This window comes from Carica papaya, chromosome 7, assembly GCF_054855325.1.
Source record: "Carica papaya isolate Zhongbai chromosome 7, ASM5485532v1, whole genome shotgun sequence".
Lineage (NCBI taxonomy): Eukaryota > Viridiplantae > Streptophyta > Magnoliopsida > Brassicales > Caricaceae > Carica > Carica papaya.
The window spans coordinates 6,877,216-6,897,951 of record NC_142315.1 but is presented as its reverse complement, the minus strand read 5'-3'; the positions used below and the strand labels follow the sequence as shown (position 1 = coordinate 6,897,951).

General features: G+C 33.7%; 1 protein-coding gene and 1 long non-coding RNA gene across 3 annotated transcripts; both read right to left on the bottom strand.

Moving 5' to 3' along the window:
* Positions 1-3,489: 3,489 nt before the first annotated feature.
* LOC110812415 (Thioredoxin superfamily protein) lies at positions 3,490-12,179 on the bottom strand. 2 transcript variants are annotated; one of them, XM_088207576.1, is made up of 11 exons: positions 11,948-12,178; positions 11,813-11,857; positions 11,645-11,701; positions 11,161-11,230; positions 10,815-10,856; positions 10,498-10,571; positions 10,108-10,178; positions 9,931-10,016; positions 9,652-9,761; positions 3,933-3,995; positions 3,490-3,857 (listed from the first exon to the last, which is right to left on the bottom strand). In XM_088207576.1, the coding sequence occupies exons 1-10, from the start codon at positions 12,080-12,082 to the stop codon at positions 3,933-3,935; spliced, it is 753 nt and encodes a 250-aa protein (XP_088063702.1). In that variant the 5' UTR covers positions 12,083-12,178; the 3' UTR covers positions 3,490-3,857. The 2 variants fall into 2 exon arrangements, with proteins under 2 accessions (XP_088063702.1, XP_088063703.1); XM_088207577.1 differs by having other exon boundaries at positions 3,608-3,857; positions 3,937-3,995; positions 11,948-12,179.
* Positions 12,180-18,890: 6,711 nt separating this feature from the next.
* Positions 18,891-19,854, bottom strand: LOC110812451 (uncharacterized). Its single transcript, XR_002539279.2, has 2 exons — positions 19,213-19,854; positions 18,891-19,125 (listed from the first exon to the last, which is right to left on the bottom strand). It is a non-coding gene; the product is annotated as an uncharacterized LOC110812451 (long non-coding RNA).
* Positions 19,855-20,736: the final 882 nt, after the last annotated feature.

Below are 20,736 nucleotides of genomic sequence, written 5' to 3'. Positions count from 1 at the left end.
CCACACTCGCATTGGTCCTTGTCAGAAAACAACCCTAGGGCCCTCGGGGGGCCAAAAATCACGGAAAAACGGAGCTTACCGGCGGCGGCGCTCTCGGGTGCAGCGGCTCTCCGGCGAGGTTCGTGTTTTGGTGATTCGGCTCCGGTCAACCTGTAGAGAAAAGAATGGTGATCACGGTGATATAAAAATTGCATCGAACGGAGGCCGGGAAGGGCCTCGTCGGAGGCAAAAACCGAGAGGGGGCGCGGCGGCGCCGCTGGGCTTCGGCCGCGTATTCCGGCCGTTTGGCCAGGATTTCGGCCTCGATTTGGCCATAGGAGGAATCAGCGGGGAAAAACGAGTCGGGGGTATGAAATTTACCTCAATCGGCGGTCGGAAATTTCCCCGGTGCGGCGGCGAGTGGCGGCGGGTGGCGGCGGTCGGCCTCTGGTTCGTCTTCTCCGGCGAGCGGCTGGCGGCTAGGGTTTTTGGTCTGGTGTGGAGGTTCTATTTATAACCCCTTGCCTTTTGATCACAGCCGTTCATTTCGTTTTAATCTGGGCCGTCCGTGCGTTTGAATCTGGGCCGTCCGATCGCGTGATTGATCTGGGCCGTCGGATCGCACCCACGCGGATCGCCAACGTGGCTCCTTTCGGAGTGACGCGATCTTGCCACGTGGCAGGCCCTGGTTGGCCGAGACTGCTGACGTGGCTGCTGACGTGGCCCCCCCTTTTCTTTTTTTTTTTTTTTTTTTTTTTTTCTCCTCCTTTCCGGGTGCTACAACATAACTCGTGATAATACAACTAATTAAATAATATATAATATTAATGACATAATATAATCATGAAATTTATGACAACTTTATGTAAATTACTTGTGGGTTCTAAAACTTATATATACAATAATATTTTAGTTTTAATGGTTTTTTTTAATTAATTTTTGTAAACTTTTTTTATCTGATAATAAAAAGTAAATCATCTAAATCAAATTAAAAATTCATTTATATTATCTTGATATATAACCAAAAAAAAAATTGAATGCTTCCATTTAGTTTAGCCTAATATACAACAAACTTATCTATTGTTTAAAACTATATATATTCATCTCTAATATTACAATAAAAAAAGATGAAAAGCTATAGTTTTCTCTCAAAAGATAAATTTACAATGAAAAGCTCATTTGGGGAGTCAATGTAAGGTCAAGAGAATGAAGAATATTTTTCTTTTAAATCTTACGTTTTTGCTATATGTATTCATCACTTATAATCTATTAAAGACATGCAATTATATGTAGAAAGATTCAAAGAGTTATTAGAGATAATTTAAATTCATTTAACATAAAAAAAAATTGCATAATTTTATTAAAAATATGCAAAAAGTTATATGTAATAATTTAAAATACTAATAATTTAATTTTAAAATGACAGTTAACTATAAAAATTATTTTTTTAATATTATTTTTTTGATTAGCATATATTATTTTAATTAAAAATTCTGAAATCTCATTTTTTGATATTTTTAATATTCAAAAAAAAAATTTACCTTTAAAACTAGTATGATTTATACTGAGTTATTAAGTAAATATACGACTAATCACATATAATATTAAAATTTTATTTTTATTTTTATTTTTATTATTATTATGTTAAATCACTTCTTAAGTTATATAGAAGATAGTACCAATAGCATTCTTAAATAAAATTTTCAAAGAAAATCTTCGTGGGTTTTGAAGCATGAGTTCTCTAATTACTTTGAAGACAAACAAACCTAAAATAAATAATTACTTGAGAATTAATTATTTACTTAATAATCTTATTAATTAAAAGTCAAGTAATTACTTTTAGAAAAAATGTCAACGGCTGTGAAAAAGTAGGGAACTAAAATTATTATTTTCCAAGTCACCTATAGTATTTTACCACGTGTCGCAATTGATATTTGTATCGTCTGCCTGTCGCCAGCAGACCAAATTGACAAGTGTCCACACGATTGGGCCCCAGCGATCCCTCCACGCGTGACAGCTTCAAACCTGCTCCACCCAGGTGCACAATGTTTAAACAAACCCTTTCACTTCGCCACGCGCTTTCCAAACGTTTTAATTTTTTGCTTAACACGAAGATTTATATTTATTTTAAATAGATTTAAATTAGAATTTTTTCATTAATAAATGTAAATTTAATTAGAAAATAATATTTTATTATTTTTAGAAGAGAGGGTAGAAAAGGGAAATGCTATGGTGTTTCGCATCAAACATACAACTCGTGGCGGCATGGAGGGGAGGGACCACTAAAAATCGTACGCGTGTAATAATATTCTTTATTTCTCAGGATCATACATTTTATATTCCTAACTTTTTTTTATATCTAAATATACAAACTTTCTTGTAAGAGTAACATGTTTTTTTTTTTTTTTTTTTTTTTTTCTTTTTGGGGTGAAATATGTTTTATTCTTTCTCTTTTGATACGTCTCCTCTCAATTAAGTCATGCACGCATGCATCATTATCTTCATAAAATATTGTTGGCACATGTTTATGATCTAATAGTGGAACAGTTGATTCCTCATTATGTGATTGGATTAACATTGTAATTAGATTATATTCCCTCACGCATGACACTTTCTAATTTTTTTTTAGCTTACTTCAATTACGCCACCCCCTCTAACTGTTGGCTGAGGCTTCTTTATGAGAGTTGTAATTTAAATTGCAGTGCCATATTTATTTTTCAACAGGTGTAGTCGAAAAGAAGAGGAAGACCCAGATGTGTCGTTACGAATAATTCACCTAAATCTTGACCTAATAATTTAGTCAACCCTGCTTCATTAATGATAAATTAGTTTTTGTGCAAGTGACATATGAAATTGGCTTCAATCAGATTAAGACCGAACTAAAAAAATCCCTCTATTTATGTATTAATTTTAAAGGTAGATTATAAGATAATCAACATTATTAAGATAATATAATAGCTTCTATAATCATTTGACATAAAATCTTCAAATGTGAATTGCCTATACAACCTGTTAATTAATCACTCTCAACATAATCACTTAACAAGTAGCAAACTAATTATCAACTGACTACAACTAAGTCAATAGATAAAAACCAAAAGAGAAAAAAGTCCAGAAGAAGAAAATAAAGCATAATATGTTAATAGTCGCGGATCAATGAACATAAAAAGTCAAACACTAATGTGAAAAAATATATATATATATGAAATTAAAGATCCCATTTTGTAATACGAAATCTTCAACTCTAAAAAATCATCTGCTTAATGTTACAAAAATTAACCGCTGAGAATTCAGGAAAGGAAGTTTTGAAGAAAACAAATTCCAATATGCAGTACAGTTAATATGTTCAGTAATTTACAATTCTAATTTGCTATTCAAACATTACTTAAAATTTATCTGAGTTGATCATCAAAGTTGCCACATCTCTATTTGAGTATTCCTGTTTAATTTCTTTTAAGCTGTGTCCTACATTTACTGGCCTGTGGCATATTTATCCCCATACACCTCAAATAACCTCGCAAAAATCTTACATCCATTTCATTCCATAGACAATTTTGCTACCTGATCATAGTTGATTCATATTCTCAATTAAATAATACGTAAGACTAGCTTTTACACTGACTTCTCATTTGACACACAAAAATATGCTTTTTGGGTTGATAATGTATAATTACTCAGGCATTCAGGTTTGATCACAGATCCTATAACAACATGCATCAATCAGTTTTTCTTTCTTTTTCCTTTTTTTCAAAAAAGGGACTGCATAAAGTCATCAGAAACTTTCTCTGAAGCATCATTTTCACTTCGTAGTTACCTCAATAACCAAGTTGTAATTTGGTGAGGTTGATTCCCATCGTAAGATGTCTGTTTAAAATTAACTGCAAACATTCTCCAAATGATCCAACCATTCAAAGCAAGAAAACTGAGTTGCTGAAATAGTATATGAATCTCACCTACTTGCCATTTACATATTCAAGAAGATGCCAATCAAGCTCAAAATGCCGAGAAAGAAGCCTCTGCAACAAAAGAGATCACAAAGATTCCTAAGATGTTCATACCACGTTAAACAAAAATATTTAAGACCGAGGTGAGTCGTTGAACTTATAGACTGATCAGAACATGTGAACTTTATAAAGGGCATTTCAAATTAAGTGACAACTTGAACATAAAGTTACATAGCATTAGAAACCCGCAGAGCATTAGATCTGGCAGTTGCAATCCTTACCATGAAATTTCCATATTTAACTGAAGTAATTTAGTGAGAATGGTATTCCAACTGTTATCTAAAGTTCCACATCCATGTTGTAGATTACCAACCCATCTAAGCAGGAAGTGAAATTTGTAGCTTGATTTTTTCATGTCTGGCTATAGGGCTACAAGAGCGTAGCTCTTCGAACAAGTCTAGCCTTGTGTTTGTAAACTATGCCATCTGGACCGAGTCTAGTTAACACAGAAGCTTTTACTTTCCTAATAAGAAATAAGACCTTGTCAGAGATTGGAGTTATTTAACAAATTCAGAAACTTCGGGTTTATTTTCCTATTAATTGTTTTCCTTTTCTGTTAAGATTAGAACCTATATAAAGAGTTCTAATCCACAAAATTTATGGAAACTTGGAATTGATAACTTTTAAGTAAATTTAATTCGTGTTCTATCTATTATGTTTTTGTCTCCCTTATTCTTCATGCCTGTCAAATATTCTTTTATTCTTCATGCCTGTCAAATATTCTTCTATTTGCCCTTTAGAGTTTTCACCTTTATCCCTCATTTCCCTCTATCTATCTACTCTATGCTCTTCCTCATATTTTTGTTCTATTTCTCTACTTTGTAGAATAATTATGGTCTGCTATTACTTATCATATGTCAATTGATATCAGAGCAAAAATCCTATCATCACCTGCTGCCAAACTCTATTTAAAAAAAAAATGCTCATACCACCAAAATGCAGAAAGTCTAGACCCCAGCATCACTTCCTCTACTCACTCTCTTCACCATTGCGCCTCCACCATCACATAAATAGGAACAGAGGCTTCCAACCGGAATTCTGACAAAGCCTCTGTCTGGTGTTGCCAGACAGCCTTGTCCTGCTGTGCAAGAACCTTCTAGCCATAAAGTTGCTAGAAGTTACGAAATTGCCAGGAATTTTTTGACTTTATAGCCAAAGAAAAAAAAAATGCCGATCTACCTCCACAGAATCTCAGCTTTTAACAGCCACCTAAAAGCCATGTGAGCTGCAATGCCAATCCTTGCAAGTGAAACAACTATGAACCAAGCCAAAAGCACCAGAACTTAGCTGAGCTGTCCCAGCCAACACATGCTGAATTCCGAGCCAATCCCTGTTGCAGAATCTAGAATTTTTGAAGTTATTAAGGTTCTAATTTTCCACTTAGATTCTTGATTTATCCATTACTTACTCCCTAATGGACCTAGACTATACTGCCTCTTCAACTTCCCCAAATTACCTAGATTCTAGAATAACTAAGTTGCAGCTAAAGATGGCTCAAACTCTTAAACACTTCGAAAGATGACCTGAAGAATACAACCACTGCTCCACAAGGCTGCCTGGTAAGCCTCAAAATTTCATTGAGTCTGCACAAGGCATTTTTCCTACTCCTGCACCTCAAAAGAATGGTTTCCCTTATGAACTAGTCATGGTAATTTACCTAGGCATCCTAATTAGATCCCCCAAGGTAGAAATCCTTTTGACAATCACTAATTTGAATATGACCACAAAAGTCCTCATGGGCAACCTATTCATGATAGAGTCCCAACTAAAAATGCTAGGTATAAGTTATCAAAATGATCAATGTTGATGTTCCTTCCTAGTTCTTATGATGGTACCTTGGATCCTACTATTTTCTTGGATTGGTTAGATGCCTTAGAAGATTATTTTAAGTGGTGTGATATGTCTGACCTAGAATGATTAAGGTTTACCGAAACAAAATTGGTAGGATTTGCTAGGAAGTATTGGTAATCAATCCAGCGAAAGTTACTGGGTATAGAAAATCAACCTATAAAATATTTGGTGAAAGACTCAATCCTCATTTCTCTGCATATACATATCTGTATGAACCAACTGAAGTTTCTCCTTTGCTCTCCAGGCTTTATTGATAGGAAAAGCTTGTCTATGTGACTCTCCAAGCGGAATCTACATATAATCTCTGCTAACATGAATTTCTGACATATCTAACTAAACCATTATAGAAATTCAAAGTTTTCAAGTTGAAATGCCCAAATTTTTGTGTCATACCCATGTTTCATCAAGTCTTTTATTGACCAAGAAACAAAAAGAAAGAAGGTGATGTTTCTCCATTTAACAAAACTCATGATTGAGATTATATACATGCACTAAAGTAGGAAGTAGCTTCCTTAATTTCTCTAGAGAGGAATGACCAAACGAGATCATTCTTAATTTCTCTAGAGAGGAATGACCAGACGACTGCGAACATGAAGAATGATTACTGCAGAACAGGACATGTTAAGAGAAGATTCGGGATACCACAAGCCCCTAAATTCATGTCCTTCACCACTCCTTTGCCACGTCTTCAAATCCCTGAGTATAGAGGGTAATTTGTTCACTGACTAACAGACACAAGATTAAACAGAGAATTGGGAATATAACAACCGGAAGGTATGGTAAGAGATGATGTGGGGCAAACACATTCTACACCACAAATAGGACTTCCAGTACAATTTGCTGAAAAAAGTGGAGCTGCAGAAATGAAAGAATATGAGCAAAATAACTGGATTTATGTAAATATACTTTGTGGCAACTGAATCTTGACCCAAGATGTATGAATAGAAGAGAGGCAAGCAGTATATTTACCTAATTGAGCAAGGGAGGCAACAGATGTGGAAGTTTGTTGTGACTCCTGATACGTAAGAGTTTGGAGTACTCATGCTTATAGACTATCGTAGCATCAGCTTCATTCACTATTGAAGTCAGCCCAGCAGTTCAGTCACATTTTTAATCATTTGAAGTGGTTTACCAACCAACTCCCAAAGTGTATGACCATTTGATATGAGCCCATACGGCTTAAACTATTCAAGCAACCAACCAAATCAAGAAAAGAAGCGGCCCCTAACGAAGTTAAAAGCCCATAGAAAATCTTTTCCCACTCATGAGAGACTTTTTCCCGCTCGAGATATTTTTCTCTCAAGAAGAAAAGTTTCAGTTTCCTCTTCATATCTTTCTCAAATGGCAAAAAGGAAACCAAAATCAAGGAATTTTGAAACTTCATCAAGAGAGAATCAAAATTATATATTTTCAAGTTTCCAAACCAAGATTATATCTTCCTAAAAGGGTATATTCACATATGGGGAAAATTAGAAGAGATCATAGAAAGATTTTAAACATTTATCACAAGATCATGAATGGTTTTGCTTTTCTAACAAATTAAAAAATGTTCATTAAATTAAGATATCTTTATTAAATTAAGAGATCTTCAAGAAATCTTTTTTAAATTATAAGATCTTCCTAAATCAATCAATCTTTTAAGAAAAGAGAAAACTAAATCTCTAATCTTTAAAGGAAGATATCTCTATAATTAATTAAGATATTCTCCATTTAAAAAGGTTTCTGAAGTGATCATATTTATCATATTTTAAAAAGCAATCCTTTTAATTTTTGCACGTTTTCTATTCTATTTTACATTTATTTTCTTATAAAATTTTACAATTAATTTGGGGTATTATTTTTCTTATTATTCACATAGACTAAACTATAAATAAGTCATCAATTCACAGTTGTATTCATTCAAGTTTGAAAATAACAAAATTATGAAGTTTTAGATTTCAACTTGTTAGGTTTTTATCAACCTTCTTATTGATTGAGAATTGATTCAACTTATCAAGGTAAATTCTTATGGCGTTTTATTAATTTTTTTGAATTGATTTTAGTTATCAAGGTTCCACCTTGTGGCGTTTAATCAATTCAAATAATTATCCCAATTACCTTAATTTTTATTCGCCTGTTGAGTGCAGGTCAAGTGGGAAGAGTTACTTAGAATTTTGAATTTCTGCTCGCTGAAGTCTATGCGGAGTTTGAATTGCGCTCTTGATCCCGGATTCTGCATCACCATCTTTCCCTCCCTCACTCAATATACCACTTCCATTTCAAGAGGGCCATCATGATGACCCCAAAACAGCCACCACAACTACTCTCATAAAAGCCACCACGACCATGTCCTCCTTGGGCCCCGGCTATCTAATAATCAAAGAGAATTGGCACTACTAGTACCCAGGGTGAAGGTACCCCTAGAGCAAGACTGCAAAAGTCATTCACAGACTTCTGAAAAAGAAGGAAGTGGCAAGCCCTAAAACCTGTGAGTTCACAGTCTCAAATTCTGGCTTTAATCCGGCAAAGAAATGCAAAGTCACCAAATGCTCTCGTTGCTTTTGCATTTGCATTCACATTAGGTGCTAACAGGTTAAATCAAATTCAGTTCTTCCTAAACTTGTTTTAGCCCAAAAAGATATTTAGTAATAGTTTTCTCACATTGCGGAGTCATAAGCATTTCAGTAGACAAATCATACTTAGAAGTTATATTGCTGGCATATAAGAGCTTGACGTAATCCCATATTTCCTAGCATGAATCAAAGTGAGAACACAGGTCCACAACATGAGATTCCGCAGAATTCCACACGAGACTCACAATTTGATCATCTTCTTCTTGTCAAAAATCTAATTTGGACTTACTGTCATTCAGGCTGAATTAATAAAATGAGAATGTTTATCCTATCCAGTGTCTTATGTCTTCACTAATCCCATTGCATGTAATTAGTTCCATTTCAATGTTGCATAGTAATTACAGAACACCCAGAGCTTGCTTAGACAAAATCATGTTAAAATCTATATTACTATTTGAAGCCATTCTCACTAATATCCAAAAAATTAAAAAGCTAGGCCAATCAAAAGAAGTGTACACAAAAGTACCAGAAACCAGTAGAGATAGGCAGCATACAGTTTCCTACCAAGAAATCAATATAAAATCCAATGAAGAACATCCCAAACAAGTTGACAGAACACCTCAAGCCAATCAAAATAGAGCTTGAATCGATTACCATAAAAGAGAGCAGGTCGCCCATGGGCTTTACTCGTTGGGTGACTACGGCGCATGAAAGGTCAAGCAATTATTGGACCACTGGCAGAGAGGTCCCTAGAGGACAGGATACTAGAATTCGTGGACATGCCCAAAGAAAGACTACAGAGATGGTAACTCATTTTTCTCTCAATAAGGTTTTGGTACCAAATAACAAGTGTCTTTTTTTTTTCCTGACAACAGCCTGTCTCTACTGCACGTTATTCTAACGTGCGTCATCTAACTTATTTTATACTCAACCTCTATCTTATCTCACGTGCTTCTAACTTACTAACACTCAATATCTTGCTTTCTTTCACATAATTTCTTTACTTTTTCTATGCATAATTAATCTTCTTATATTACAGTAAAGTAATAATACTTAATGAAAAATCTCGCAACTCTAACTAAAAACTACCAAGGCCCTACTGGTGTATTAGCAATGAGTTTCAACCAATCCCAGTACATGATTGCAACTTTTTTCTATGCTAGTTAAGGTTAAAAAGACAAACAAGATATGATTGCAACAAGAAAGAGTGAAAACTAACTACTATAAAAACCAACACATCAATTTAGATAGTCTGTACGAAATACCTTGGTTATGGGAGTGTTAGAAGGTTTTGCTTCGAAGTAAAAATCAGGAAACCGTGTAACCTCAGTGGCATTCTCGAACAAAATATATGTAGGAAGTTGGCCAAGGTCCCCTACAAATAGAAGACCACTATATGAATCACTTACAAAAGTGAAGAACCAATAATGATCTCATATTAGCTTGATACTTGTCGAAACGAAAAAGCTTTTAGTATGTCATGAACATCAATAGCCATCTAAGAACAAGAAAGGGAGGGAGTATGTTGCTAAACAATCAATTACCAGCAAGCGATATTCCAAATTTTTCTGCAGCATTTGGAAAAAGTCCAAGATCAATTATTCCAAAAGATAAATTCTTGTTCGAGTACCTACATACAAAAACATTCATGCATAAAAATGAGGGCAAAAAAAAAAAACTAACAATAAGCCAGCTGAAATTATTTGGATAAGACAACATACGTAATTGAGAGCTCAGGAAAGCACCGACTTGCACGGATACATGTTGATGAAAAAGACGCACGAAATTCTACCTGCAAAATGTATTAGTCCATAATAAAACAATAAGCATGAATCTTATTAGAATACAGGGGGCAAGTTCTGCATGTCAACAATGCATAGAACCCTAAATGGAAAATGTCACAAGTTTAAATAGACATTCAACTGCAAGTCTGTGGATCACTTATGTAACTTTGGTACAAAAAAATCACCACTAAATGCTGTTTGAAGATTTTATAGGACTTCTTTGTTATTTACCTTACTCACCAACAATTATATTTTGGGGGGACAAAAAGGGCAACATGTTACCAACAATTGAACATAAAAATTTCTGAGAATGTTACTAGAACCAACCAGCCAAAATCTTGATGCATTCCCTTCAGTTAGCAATGCTTCCAACTGTAGTGGTGTTAACTTACTGGATGTACCTAAAAGCTCAATCAGACAGAAATTTACATAAACACTCCTGATGTAATGCAAAACCTAGAAATTGAATCTGATTTTAGTAAAAGTGAGAAGAATATCTTTCCTCCTGTAGCAGTGTTAATTTATTGGATGTACGTAAAGGCTCAATCAGACAGAAGTTTACATAAACACTCCTGATTTAATTGCAAAACCTAGAAACTCAATCTGATTTCAGTAAAAATGAGAAGAACATCTTTCTTCCATACCTAGTTCTTTGAAGGCCGGTTGTTGGGTTAAAGTATATATCACTGCAAGGAAGGTCATAGAGTTAAAACATACAGCATGAACAAAACTACTTTTATAACTATCAGCATTAAAACAGCACTAAATCAATATGAAACAAACTAATTATATAGAAGCAACTTCAACCCTCAAAAAATCATTGAAGAAATGCTTATCCCCCACAAAACTTTGATGAGGTTTTCACTTAAAAAATATTTGAAGCCTGGGTATTTATACTAAAAACAAAAAACCAAAACCCAGCAAGGCCATAAAGTTTCATGGTTAATAAGTTAACATATTAAAGCAGAGAATAAGGCCACAAATGCCTACCAAAAAACACCAGTGAGTACCAGAGAGCCACGTGGTAATCGATAAATAAGGAAATGGCAATAAGAAAAATCTGAAACAAGAGGTTATCAAGTCAAAAGATAGCGATACTAAGCACCAAATATACGGTATTTAATGAAAAAAAAATAAAGCATAAATCTTAAAAACTTATCCTGAATGTACTCGATCTTAATCTCTGCCAAAAACAATAGGTTGTTCAAATTTAAATCAGCGAGAATATAATAAACTTGGAAAACAGTATTCTAATTCAAGCTAGATTCTTCTTCTTCTTCTTCTTCTTCTTCTTTTTTTCTTAGATCTTATGGAAATATAGATTTATGACTGTAAAAATGAAATAGAGAAGAGAGTGATACATCAAAATATGTACAAATTAGAAGTAGGCTCTAATTATCAAATAGTTAAGATCCAATGAGAAAATAGTAAATTTGAACAAAATTCGACTTTAGAGTAGAAAATTAAGAACCACCTTTGCAAAAAACAGTGTATCAGCAATAAACGCCTCCCATGTTTCTTCCTTCACTACCTGCAAAGAAGCCAAAGAGACAAAACAAAAAGAAAAATAAAGAATGCTGATATATTTGGAACCAATTAGTGAATCAAAATCTTGAAGAAAGCAGAAGGAGAGGAGCCATACTTTGATCGCCGTCAACACCAAAAATGCCAAAATCCCTTGAATCTCCTGCATGGAAGAGCAATTTTCCACTATATAACAGCCTAAACAAGCAGCAGTTGTCATAAATTGCTTACACACAAAGAGAGAGTACCCTACCCGATAAACCAGAAGATGGGAGATGTGGGGAGATAGGGCAAGAGAAGCAGAGGTGCGAACAGGTAAATAAGAGAAGAAAGCCAGGAAATGACAGAGATAGTATGGCTCTGACACCATTTGATTCAACCACTCCATTAGACTACAACGTTTCGTCTCCACGTTCTCTCTGTGTGAGCTTGCCCATCTTCCTCTATTATACTTCACCAACCTTTCGACCAAGAACCTCAATTTTATAACTTCAAAATTAAATTCTTAAATGCAAATGCAATATAAATATGGTATTTCTTTTATTTGTTGAAATATGTAATTATATCAAATTATAATGGATTTAATTTTGTTTTTTAAATTTTAAAACATATTATGTTAAGAAAATTCAGTAAAAAATTGTGATATATTTTAAATTCAAAAAAGAATTATAAAAACTATATTTTTTGGATATGAATAATATAGATGAATAAAAATTACTTATATTTTTATTATCATCTTTAATTTGTGTAATTCTTTATTCTACTTAAATTAAAATAATATAGATTATAATTTAGAATATACAAAAATATTATATGCAATATATACATATTGATAATAAGTTTTTAATAGACGCTTTTCCTATTAAAAACTAAATATGATATTATATAAATTAAATTATTATGAATAACAAGAATTTATTCGGTTTATTATTAATCTTTTTATAATTAAATATATTAAAAATATAAATATTAATTATCATAATTTAAACACATATTTTCCTATGTAATTAAAATATTATATAGTTGTTAAATTTTATTTTTTATTATTACTAAACATCTTAGAACTATATATATATATATATATACACGATAAATATATATTACATTAGTTAATTAAGATATTATTAAATAATAAGAAATTTTTATGTAATGTAATCCTGTAAATCATATAATAGAACTTAAAAAAAATTGTATTTTGTTGTTATAATATCAAGAGATATTAGAATAGTCTCTTACCCTCTATTTGGATGCTAATATTTTGTGATCAATTAATATAGGGTATGGTATTGGGATGATGAAATTATATTTGTTTTCTGATTATATAGTTATTTGAGGATATTTTATGGTATCTAAAAGGTAAATTTGAGACGAATTTTTAAAATTATCGATTCGATGGTTTTTTTATGGTCACATATTTTTGTTCCACTTCTGGCCTTATTAAATTTTGTTAATTCTTATTTTACTCTAAAAAATCTTCATTTGTTTATCACTATAATTATTTGAAACATTTTTCAATTTTTTATTTTTTAAAATTTTAATACTCGGTCCTAGAATTTGGTCTGAAATTAATTTTAAAATTAAAAAAATATAATTTTAAAATTTATAAATTTTTATTTAATCTAAAATTAGGAAGAAAAAAAATAGGTTGAGTATAAATTTAAAATAATTTTAGAAAAAATAAGTGAAAATTTGGGTTTGGATGGTATTTTTGAAAGAAAAATCAGAAACTGTAGGTCAAAACGCAATTAAAAAAGATTGCACCACGTAAGACCGCCAAGTAAGTAGCCCTGACGAACCGGAGCGCATCGCGTTGCAAGGCACGCTGACTCGGTGCCAAATCAATTGCATACGATTATATTTAATACATTATCATTATACGCCAACAATATCTGAGATTTTATTAATTAGTAAAAGATTTTTTATTAGGGATGTTGAATACAAGTCTCTTGTGGTAAAACCAGTTCATCCCTAAAATTATATCAAAATTCCATGTGTTTAGTACTATTAGATCTATGTGCCCTATATGTTATTTCTATGATGTAAGATTTGTACATAACATTTTTCAGTAATGTTTCGTTCCCAAGTGTAGACACCAATAATACAGAATCAAGATGTTCATATAGTACATTTAAATATTGAGTAATATCATCTGCAATAAAAGAATGTGAAGCACTTATGTCAATTAAAACATGTGCAAGATGTTTACATATAATATACGTACCCTAAATCACATATGGGTTGACTTCAACATCCTACTCGATGAGTGCGTAGACTCTGCCCTAAACCGCAGGTCTAGTCGAATTCAAATTTCTTGCACACTCTATCGCGTAGTGTTAGACACTCTTGTATATGAGACAGGTGTTGTTGATACAATAACAAGGTCAGTTCCCATGATCTTTGCCACAGTGTTGGCAAATTTTACCACGTCCTCCTATCGGGGCCTGGGAAGGAGCTTGATGTGCGGGCCTTAACCTCTTGTTTTGCTAGATCAGTGCAATGAGTGCTGGTCTACGATGTGGGATTGAGGGCCTGGAGTTGCCCATCGCTGAGGAAAAAATATAAATATTACTCTCGATCAACTGTGTCTTGGCTAAGACTACAAAATATGTGTTAAGCTCAAACACATATAACTGTTGTCTGATCTCAAGGCAAAGACCCCATTCAAATTTTCTTATCTTCCTGTTTTCATCTATCATACTATCAAGGGAGTATCAGATTAACTCAAGGAATTTTTGAATATACTTTGTTATTGACAAATCTCTCTAAAGTAGTTGTGCAAACTCTATTTCTTTCAGATGTCAGAGATGTTTTAAAAGGTATTCATCATTGAAGGCTACCAAAAATTATTCTTAGGTGACTGGAGTGGGAAAAGTAGCCTGCTTGAGTTGCCACCAATGTCCCACCTCACCTACGAGCATATACATGGCAAAAACAACCTTATTTTCGGGAATCACCCCAAGTGTCGCGAATGTCTTCTTTATTTATGCCAAATAGTACTTAATTTTCTCAAAAGTAGATGCATTACAAAACTAGATGGGTTAAGTCTCCTATATCTCTCGATGTAACTCAAGTCCATTATAGGCAGAGCTGGGTCCTGTTGGAGGGGAATTGGATTATGTTGTGGAGGAACTGGGTGGCCCTGTGAAGGCACTGGATTGTACAATGGAGGTACTGTATTGTACTGCAGAGGCGTCAGATGGTACTGTAGAGAAATTGAGTTATACCGTTAGGGTACTGGATCTTATCGATATGGGGGGTGGCCCATATTGTGGTAGGGCTGGAGGGGGATCAGACAACTCCATTTTCTTCTCTTTAGCCTGCTAGGCAGAAATCAATCTCTCCAGTAATTTAAAGAGTTAATTAACATCCTCTCGTAATGATCCCTCCTGGGCTGCTCTATTTAGTAGGGGTCTTCATCTTCTCATTTTTTCTTACCTATATTATGTAACACTCGGGTTCGAAAATTGGTTTGAAATAAATTTTTTTTATAAAATTTTTTAAATAATTACTTTTATTTATTTTAGTTTAATTTTATTGAATTTTTGAGAAAAAATAAATTATGCACGAAATTTAAAGCAATTTTAAGGAAAAAGAAGTGAAATTTTTAATTCGGTAGGTTTTTTTATAGAAAAATTAAAAATAAGGGGTTAAAATACATAAAAGAAAAGTTCAACCACGTGAGATGACCCAGTTAGCAGTCCCGGCGAATCGAAGCACGTCGCATGGCAATCTTGCTGACATCGGCACCACGCAAGAAGCCACGAGAGTGATCTGCGTGCCCAGTGATCTGATGACCCAGATCTCATCCCACGTGCGTGAATGGCTCAGATGCGTTCCCTCTTTAGACGTGATCGGATGAACTAGATGGATCGGGATGGATGGCCCAGTTTCGCCCACGCTATCAGCCTAAACAGAAAACCATCTAACGGTCCTCGTCGTTCAACGTCGACACAAATAGAAGGCTCATATAAAAGAAGAGATGAGTATTTAAACTCCTATTTGTAGGAGAACCTAACCATAACCGCTAGCCCTCACTGGAGAAAAATAACCAAACGCTAGAGAAAAAGACCGACCCCCAGATGCTGCTGCACCGGAGTCACCGCCGACCACCAAAAAGGGTAAAAGTTTCTCATTCCCATTCAGAATTCGATTCTGAGTCTCCCTATGAACATATTAAAGCAAAAGGGATGATGGATGAGTTGAAAACCACAGGCAAAGTCTGGCAGAGTTGCCGCAGCCAAAACCCTAAACTCCTTCCGATGACCCCCTTCCCGTTTTTCGTTTTATACGATTCTTTGACCATTGTGTTCACTATCCCTTTCTGTGCAGATTAGCTGAAGGAGAAAATGAAGGAGAACTGGTGGAGCCGGTACACCTGGTGACCCCGCCACCCCAAACTGTTAGGTTCGATTTTTTTTTTTTCTAGTCAACTGAAACTTCCTAATGTATTTTTGCAGGAATAAGTGTAAAACCAACCAAAACATGTCAAAATCGGCTAAGCCGAGGTAAACCACCGCCTTGGGCGACAAAGCCGGCGCCGGAGCACAGCGGCACCGCCGTGCCAGACCCTAAAATTGGCCAGAAAGGATTTTCAACACCAATTTTGAAATTTTAAAGTATTTTTGAGTACGTGACGAGTAGTTTGATTTCTGCATGAAAAATTCAGGAAATCGGGGACCCGTAAGGAGGTGTAGTGGGTAGCACAACATGTCGAAACACTGATCTGGGTAAGAATCCATCACCTTACTCCCTGTTATGATAAATAAAGGTTTAATAAATCGGTAATCTTGTGTTTTATAAAATTTTAAAAAACTCTAACAATAATTACAAGCCACTATTGGAGCCGAAAAACTAGTCAGTGTACGATTGCCCTAAGCTTATCTATGTGTTTATTTATTTTTCTATACTACCTAAATTGCTTATTGTTATTCCTTATGATTTAAATTATTATATTTAATTACTTTCTCGTTATTGATTGTCTTATCGTGATTTTTATCTGATTGACTGATTTGAAATAAAGATCCTAATTACGTTTCTTAATTGTTAAGGTATGAAAATGCACTATTTTCTCAAATGTCGTTTAATTGATCTGTGAATATAAAATGAGATATTAGTAGGCGATTGGTGATTGCTTGTTGACAGAGATCTATATATGAAAGGCTTCTTGGGTACCTTGGAAAAGGGTGGATGGACCCGGTATATAAGGAACCCTATTGTGAACATTATCTCAGTCGAATGGGGCTAAGAAGTCCCATATTAGAGGGGTTTGATAGATACGGTTCACCCTCATACCGGACGAAGTATTGAGGCGATGGTGTGTTTGGCGCCGATTACTGAACGGAGTATGGGGACGACCAAGTAAATTAACAAATTTAGATATTAGATTCATGAGTAGAGGGATATCCCTATGGACCCCAGGGAGTCCTAGTAAGTAGGTAAAAAGGGAGAATGACCGACTTTACTTATTTGTACATAAAATTATAAATGTTATATGGGTATTTGTCTTATAAGTTAGTTTTGAAAAATTCGTAACGGTAAGTATGGAAATAACATTTTGATATTAAATGAGTTTACTTATATTAAGGACTCCATTAGTTATTTTGTGATTTTTACCAATTTTCAATATTTCGTATCAGTGATTAGTGTAATATTCTTATTGGGCTAATATAGATAACTCTTTTATTAACTATTTCATATCAAGAAAACCAAGATCTAGATCTCGATCAATAAGAGGGTTATGAGTAGTTCACATCCCGGACTCCTTTCAAGTGCTAATGGAGGTTAACTCCTAGGATATCTATTCGTTTGTTTTTAATTATCATTTGTCTTTTTTAATGAACTAATGTAGAAGAGATATTCTCATAACCCTATTGGACATTCAAATTTACTGTGTAATGAATGTAAACTCTAACTTTATTGTTCGCTTCCATATTTAGATAATAAATATTTTTCTTTTAGTTTCGAGCCTTTACACATTACATGACAATAGTTGAAATTCGAATTGCATTAAATTTATTTCAACCCTATTAGGAATGGTTCCAAGGAACACGATTTTGATACCAGCTGTAAAGGCTCAATTCCCATATTACGAATTGAGTATTTAACAAGACTGTAAATATATAATGATACTGAAATTATTACTGTGTAGAAGAGTTAAAATCTTAATTATTATATTCCTTACACTTCAACTAAAAATAAATTTCCAAAGCGGTCTATTCAAATGTCTCATAACCTAAAATAAGGAAATTACTACATAATGATAATTAACCTCAATTTAAATATGGTGAAATAGAAACGAATGATCTCCTAGCTATTTCTTCAAACTTCGGGGTTCGAATCATGATTGTCTTGATTTGAAATGGTAATAAGATAAAGTTAAGTTACACTAGCTCAATAAGAATACCAAAAACCTTACCGCCGACATAGTAACTAAAAGATTGTAGAAAACTGTAAAGCAACTTATGGAGGATTCATTTTGTATTAAAAACAATAATGGTGCGGTCGCACCCTTCTTTTTTTTTTATGGAAACCATTTTATTACTTAATTTTTTATTAAACAACATTCATTCACAAACGTTTAGATATATTCAGAAATATAATAAAATACAATTAATTGTTTACCATTCCCTTCCCCATCTCTTAGTATTATTTTCGTCTACTGGTATCTATGGGCCTCACAGGGATTTCTCCTACACGTGGATACCTACATTTCTTTTACAAATATCAGTCATCCCCACACATCATCCAGTAATGGATGCCACTTGAACCGGCTACTCCATATCCCGTTCGATATAGGTGCCACTTTTATTGGTCGTCCCCAGATTCCGTCTGGTAGGATGCCATGAATAATCTCTCAACCTCGTCCGGTATGAGACTTCCCAGCCCCGTATGACTGATTATCATATCCACGATAGGGATCACCCTATATACTCCCCCTCCTGATATTTGGTGGCAGTTGTATTCATCTCAATGCCCTATTTTATTTTCATCAACAAACATGTTCCGCAATATGCATATACCCAATCAAGCCCATACAACCTTTCATTTTTAACCATTAAGATGCAACACATGCATAAATAAAATTAATGCCAGAATACGTAACCCGTAATTGTGCATGCATCGAAGGATAAATAATCATTGAATAGGATAAAACAAATACAATGAAAATAAATACCTTAAAATACAACACGAAAATATAAAGTAAATTCACTTATATTCAGGTAATACAAAATAAAGCGGAATGTAATAAAGTGAGAATGATTCGAATGAAATAGGATATATAGAATATCATAGTAAAATAAAATTATATGAAACAAAACAAAACAAATAAAAATAAGGTAATATATACACAAGAATATATGTAAAATAGGTTAAGAAAAAGGTAGAATAAATTAAAATGGTAATCAATGTTTTATTAGCTCCATCGGCAACCTGAAAGATTAAATTAAACAACACGACACATATTAGATTCAAGTTCAGTCAAATATATCTATACATATACCTATTTATATATATCACCTTCTTTTATTATTTTTTTCTTTGGCCTTCGGTTAGTTGTTACGAAGGGGAGGGTTTAGGCATCTTTACCCAAATTGGACGGTGGCAGTGTTGTTCTTCATAACCATCGGTCGCGATGATCTCTACTCTCGAATTTCACTTAATTTCTTTTCTTTCCTCTCTTTCCTTTGCTAAACAAAAAAATAACATGCTATTAGTGTCTAAGGAAGGAAAGGGAACGGAGGGGGGACAAACGGCTTACCAGAATCGGGCCCGACTTGTGCATCTCCTCTGTCTCAGTTTGCGGTGTTTTTTCGGATTAATCCGCATTAAAAGTGTTTAAAAAAAATTGAAAATGAAAGAATAGGAGAAAATCGAGCTTATTGGCGTCATTTTCGACTTTCGACACAATGACACCGTCATCCCTCTAGCACCTGAGCTCCCTCCAACGTCCCTACTTCTCCTTCACTTATCGATTTGGTAACTAGGGTTTTGGAGAGTCAGCCAAAAAGAAGTTTAAATACTTTTTTCTGTTCGATCTAGGTGTCCGTTCGAGTCCGCGTGGAACAACAGGAGTCGTTCGATCAAGCCTATTTAGGGCATGAATCAGGACCGTTCGTGCACGCAGGAGCGACCCCGAGCCATCCTATCCGTTTAGCACAACCTGGCTTCCCGTGTGAAAGCGCATGCTAACACGGCCACCACGCGGTGCGTTGTGGTTCGCCATGTTGCTGAGGTGGCCTGTTCTTTCCCTTTTTGCGAGTTGACCTCTGTTTTCCTAATTTCTTTTCAAATAGATCCTCTCTATATTACAGTTGTGTCCATATTTCTTAAATTATTTTCAAAATGGTCCAAAACAAATTCTCTTAATTATTTTTATATTTCATGATGAATTAAATTTATTTACTCGTTCTACAATAAAATAAGTTAACAAAAGAAAAATAAATAGATAGAAATATATAAAATTAAACGAATGAAAATATTTTATTAACTTGAAATTGAATGGGTGTTTTTTAAATCTGGGACGTTACATTATATATTATTAAATATAATAATTTAATGTGATAATATCTATTAATTATTTATTTAAATACGAATTTAATTATATTTTTATATAATTTTTTTATTATTATATTTTTTTGTATATTATTTTGTAATTTAATATTATATAAAATAATATACGAATAAATCGATAATTTGACTAAATATATAATCATATCATCATATCAATTTAAACAAAAAAACTGTTATTAACATACATTAATATACAATTTTTTTAAATATAATATAACTTTATTATTATCATACATTACCGTGTATTAATTACCAACTATAAAATTCATTCAAACAGAATATAATTCATCCAACCGGAGATTGAAGTTATCCATATCCTGTACATAGAAAGAAAATAATTGTTTGTATAGATTAAAATTTCGATATAATTGTTTTCTTTTGTTTTTCCTAAATTTATTTACATTAAACGCAGTCCATCTTACCAACAAAATAATTTTCTAAAATACTAAAATTGAACGTTCAAATTCTCTG

Coding starts and splice junctions, on each gene's coding strand:
- LOC110812415 (XM_088207577.1), bottom strand. CDS start 12,082: ATGGAGTGGTTGAATCAAATGGTGTCAGAGCCATACTATCTCTGTCAT. Junction 10,857..11,160: donor GTACTCACTGGTGTTTTTTG/GTAGGCATTTGT, acceptor CCTTCCTTGCAG/TGATATATACTTTAACCCAA. Junction 10,572..10,814: donor ACCGGCCTTCAAAGAACTAG/GTATGGAAGAAA, acceptor TTGAGCTTTTAG/GTACATCCAGTAAGTTAACA.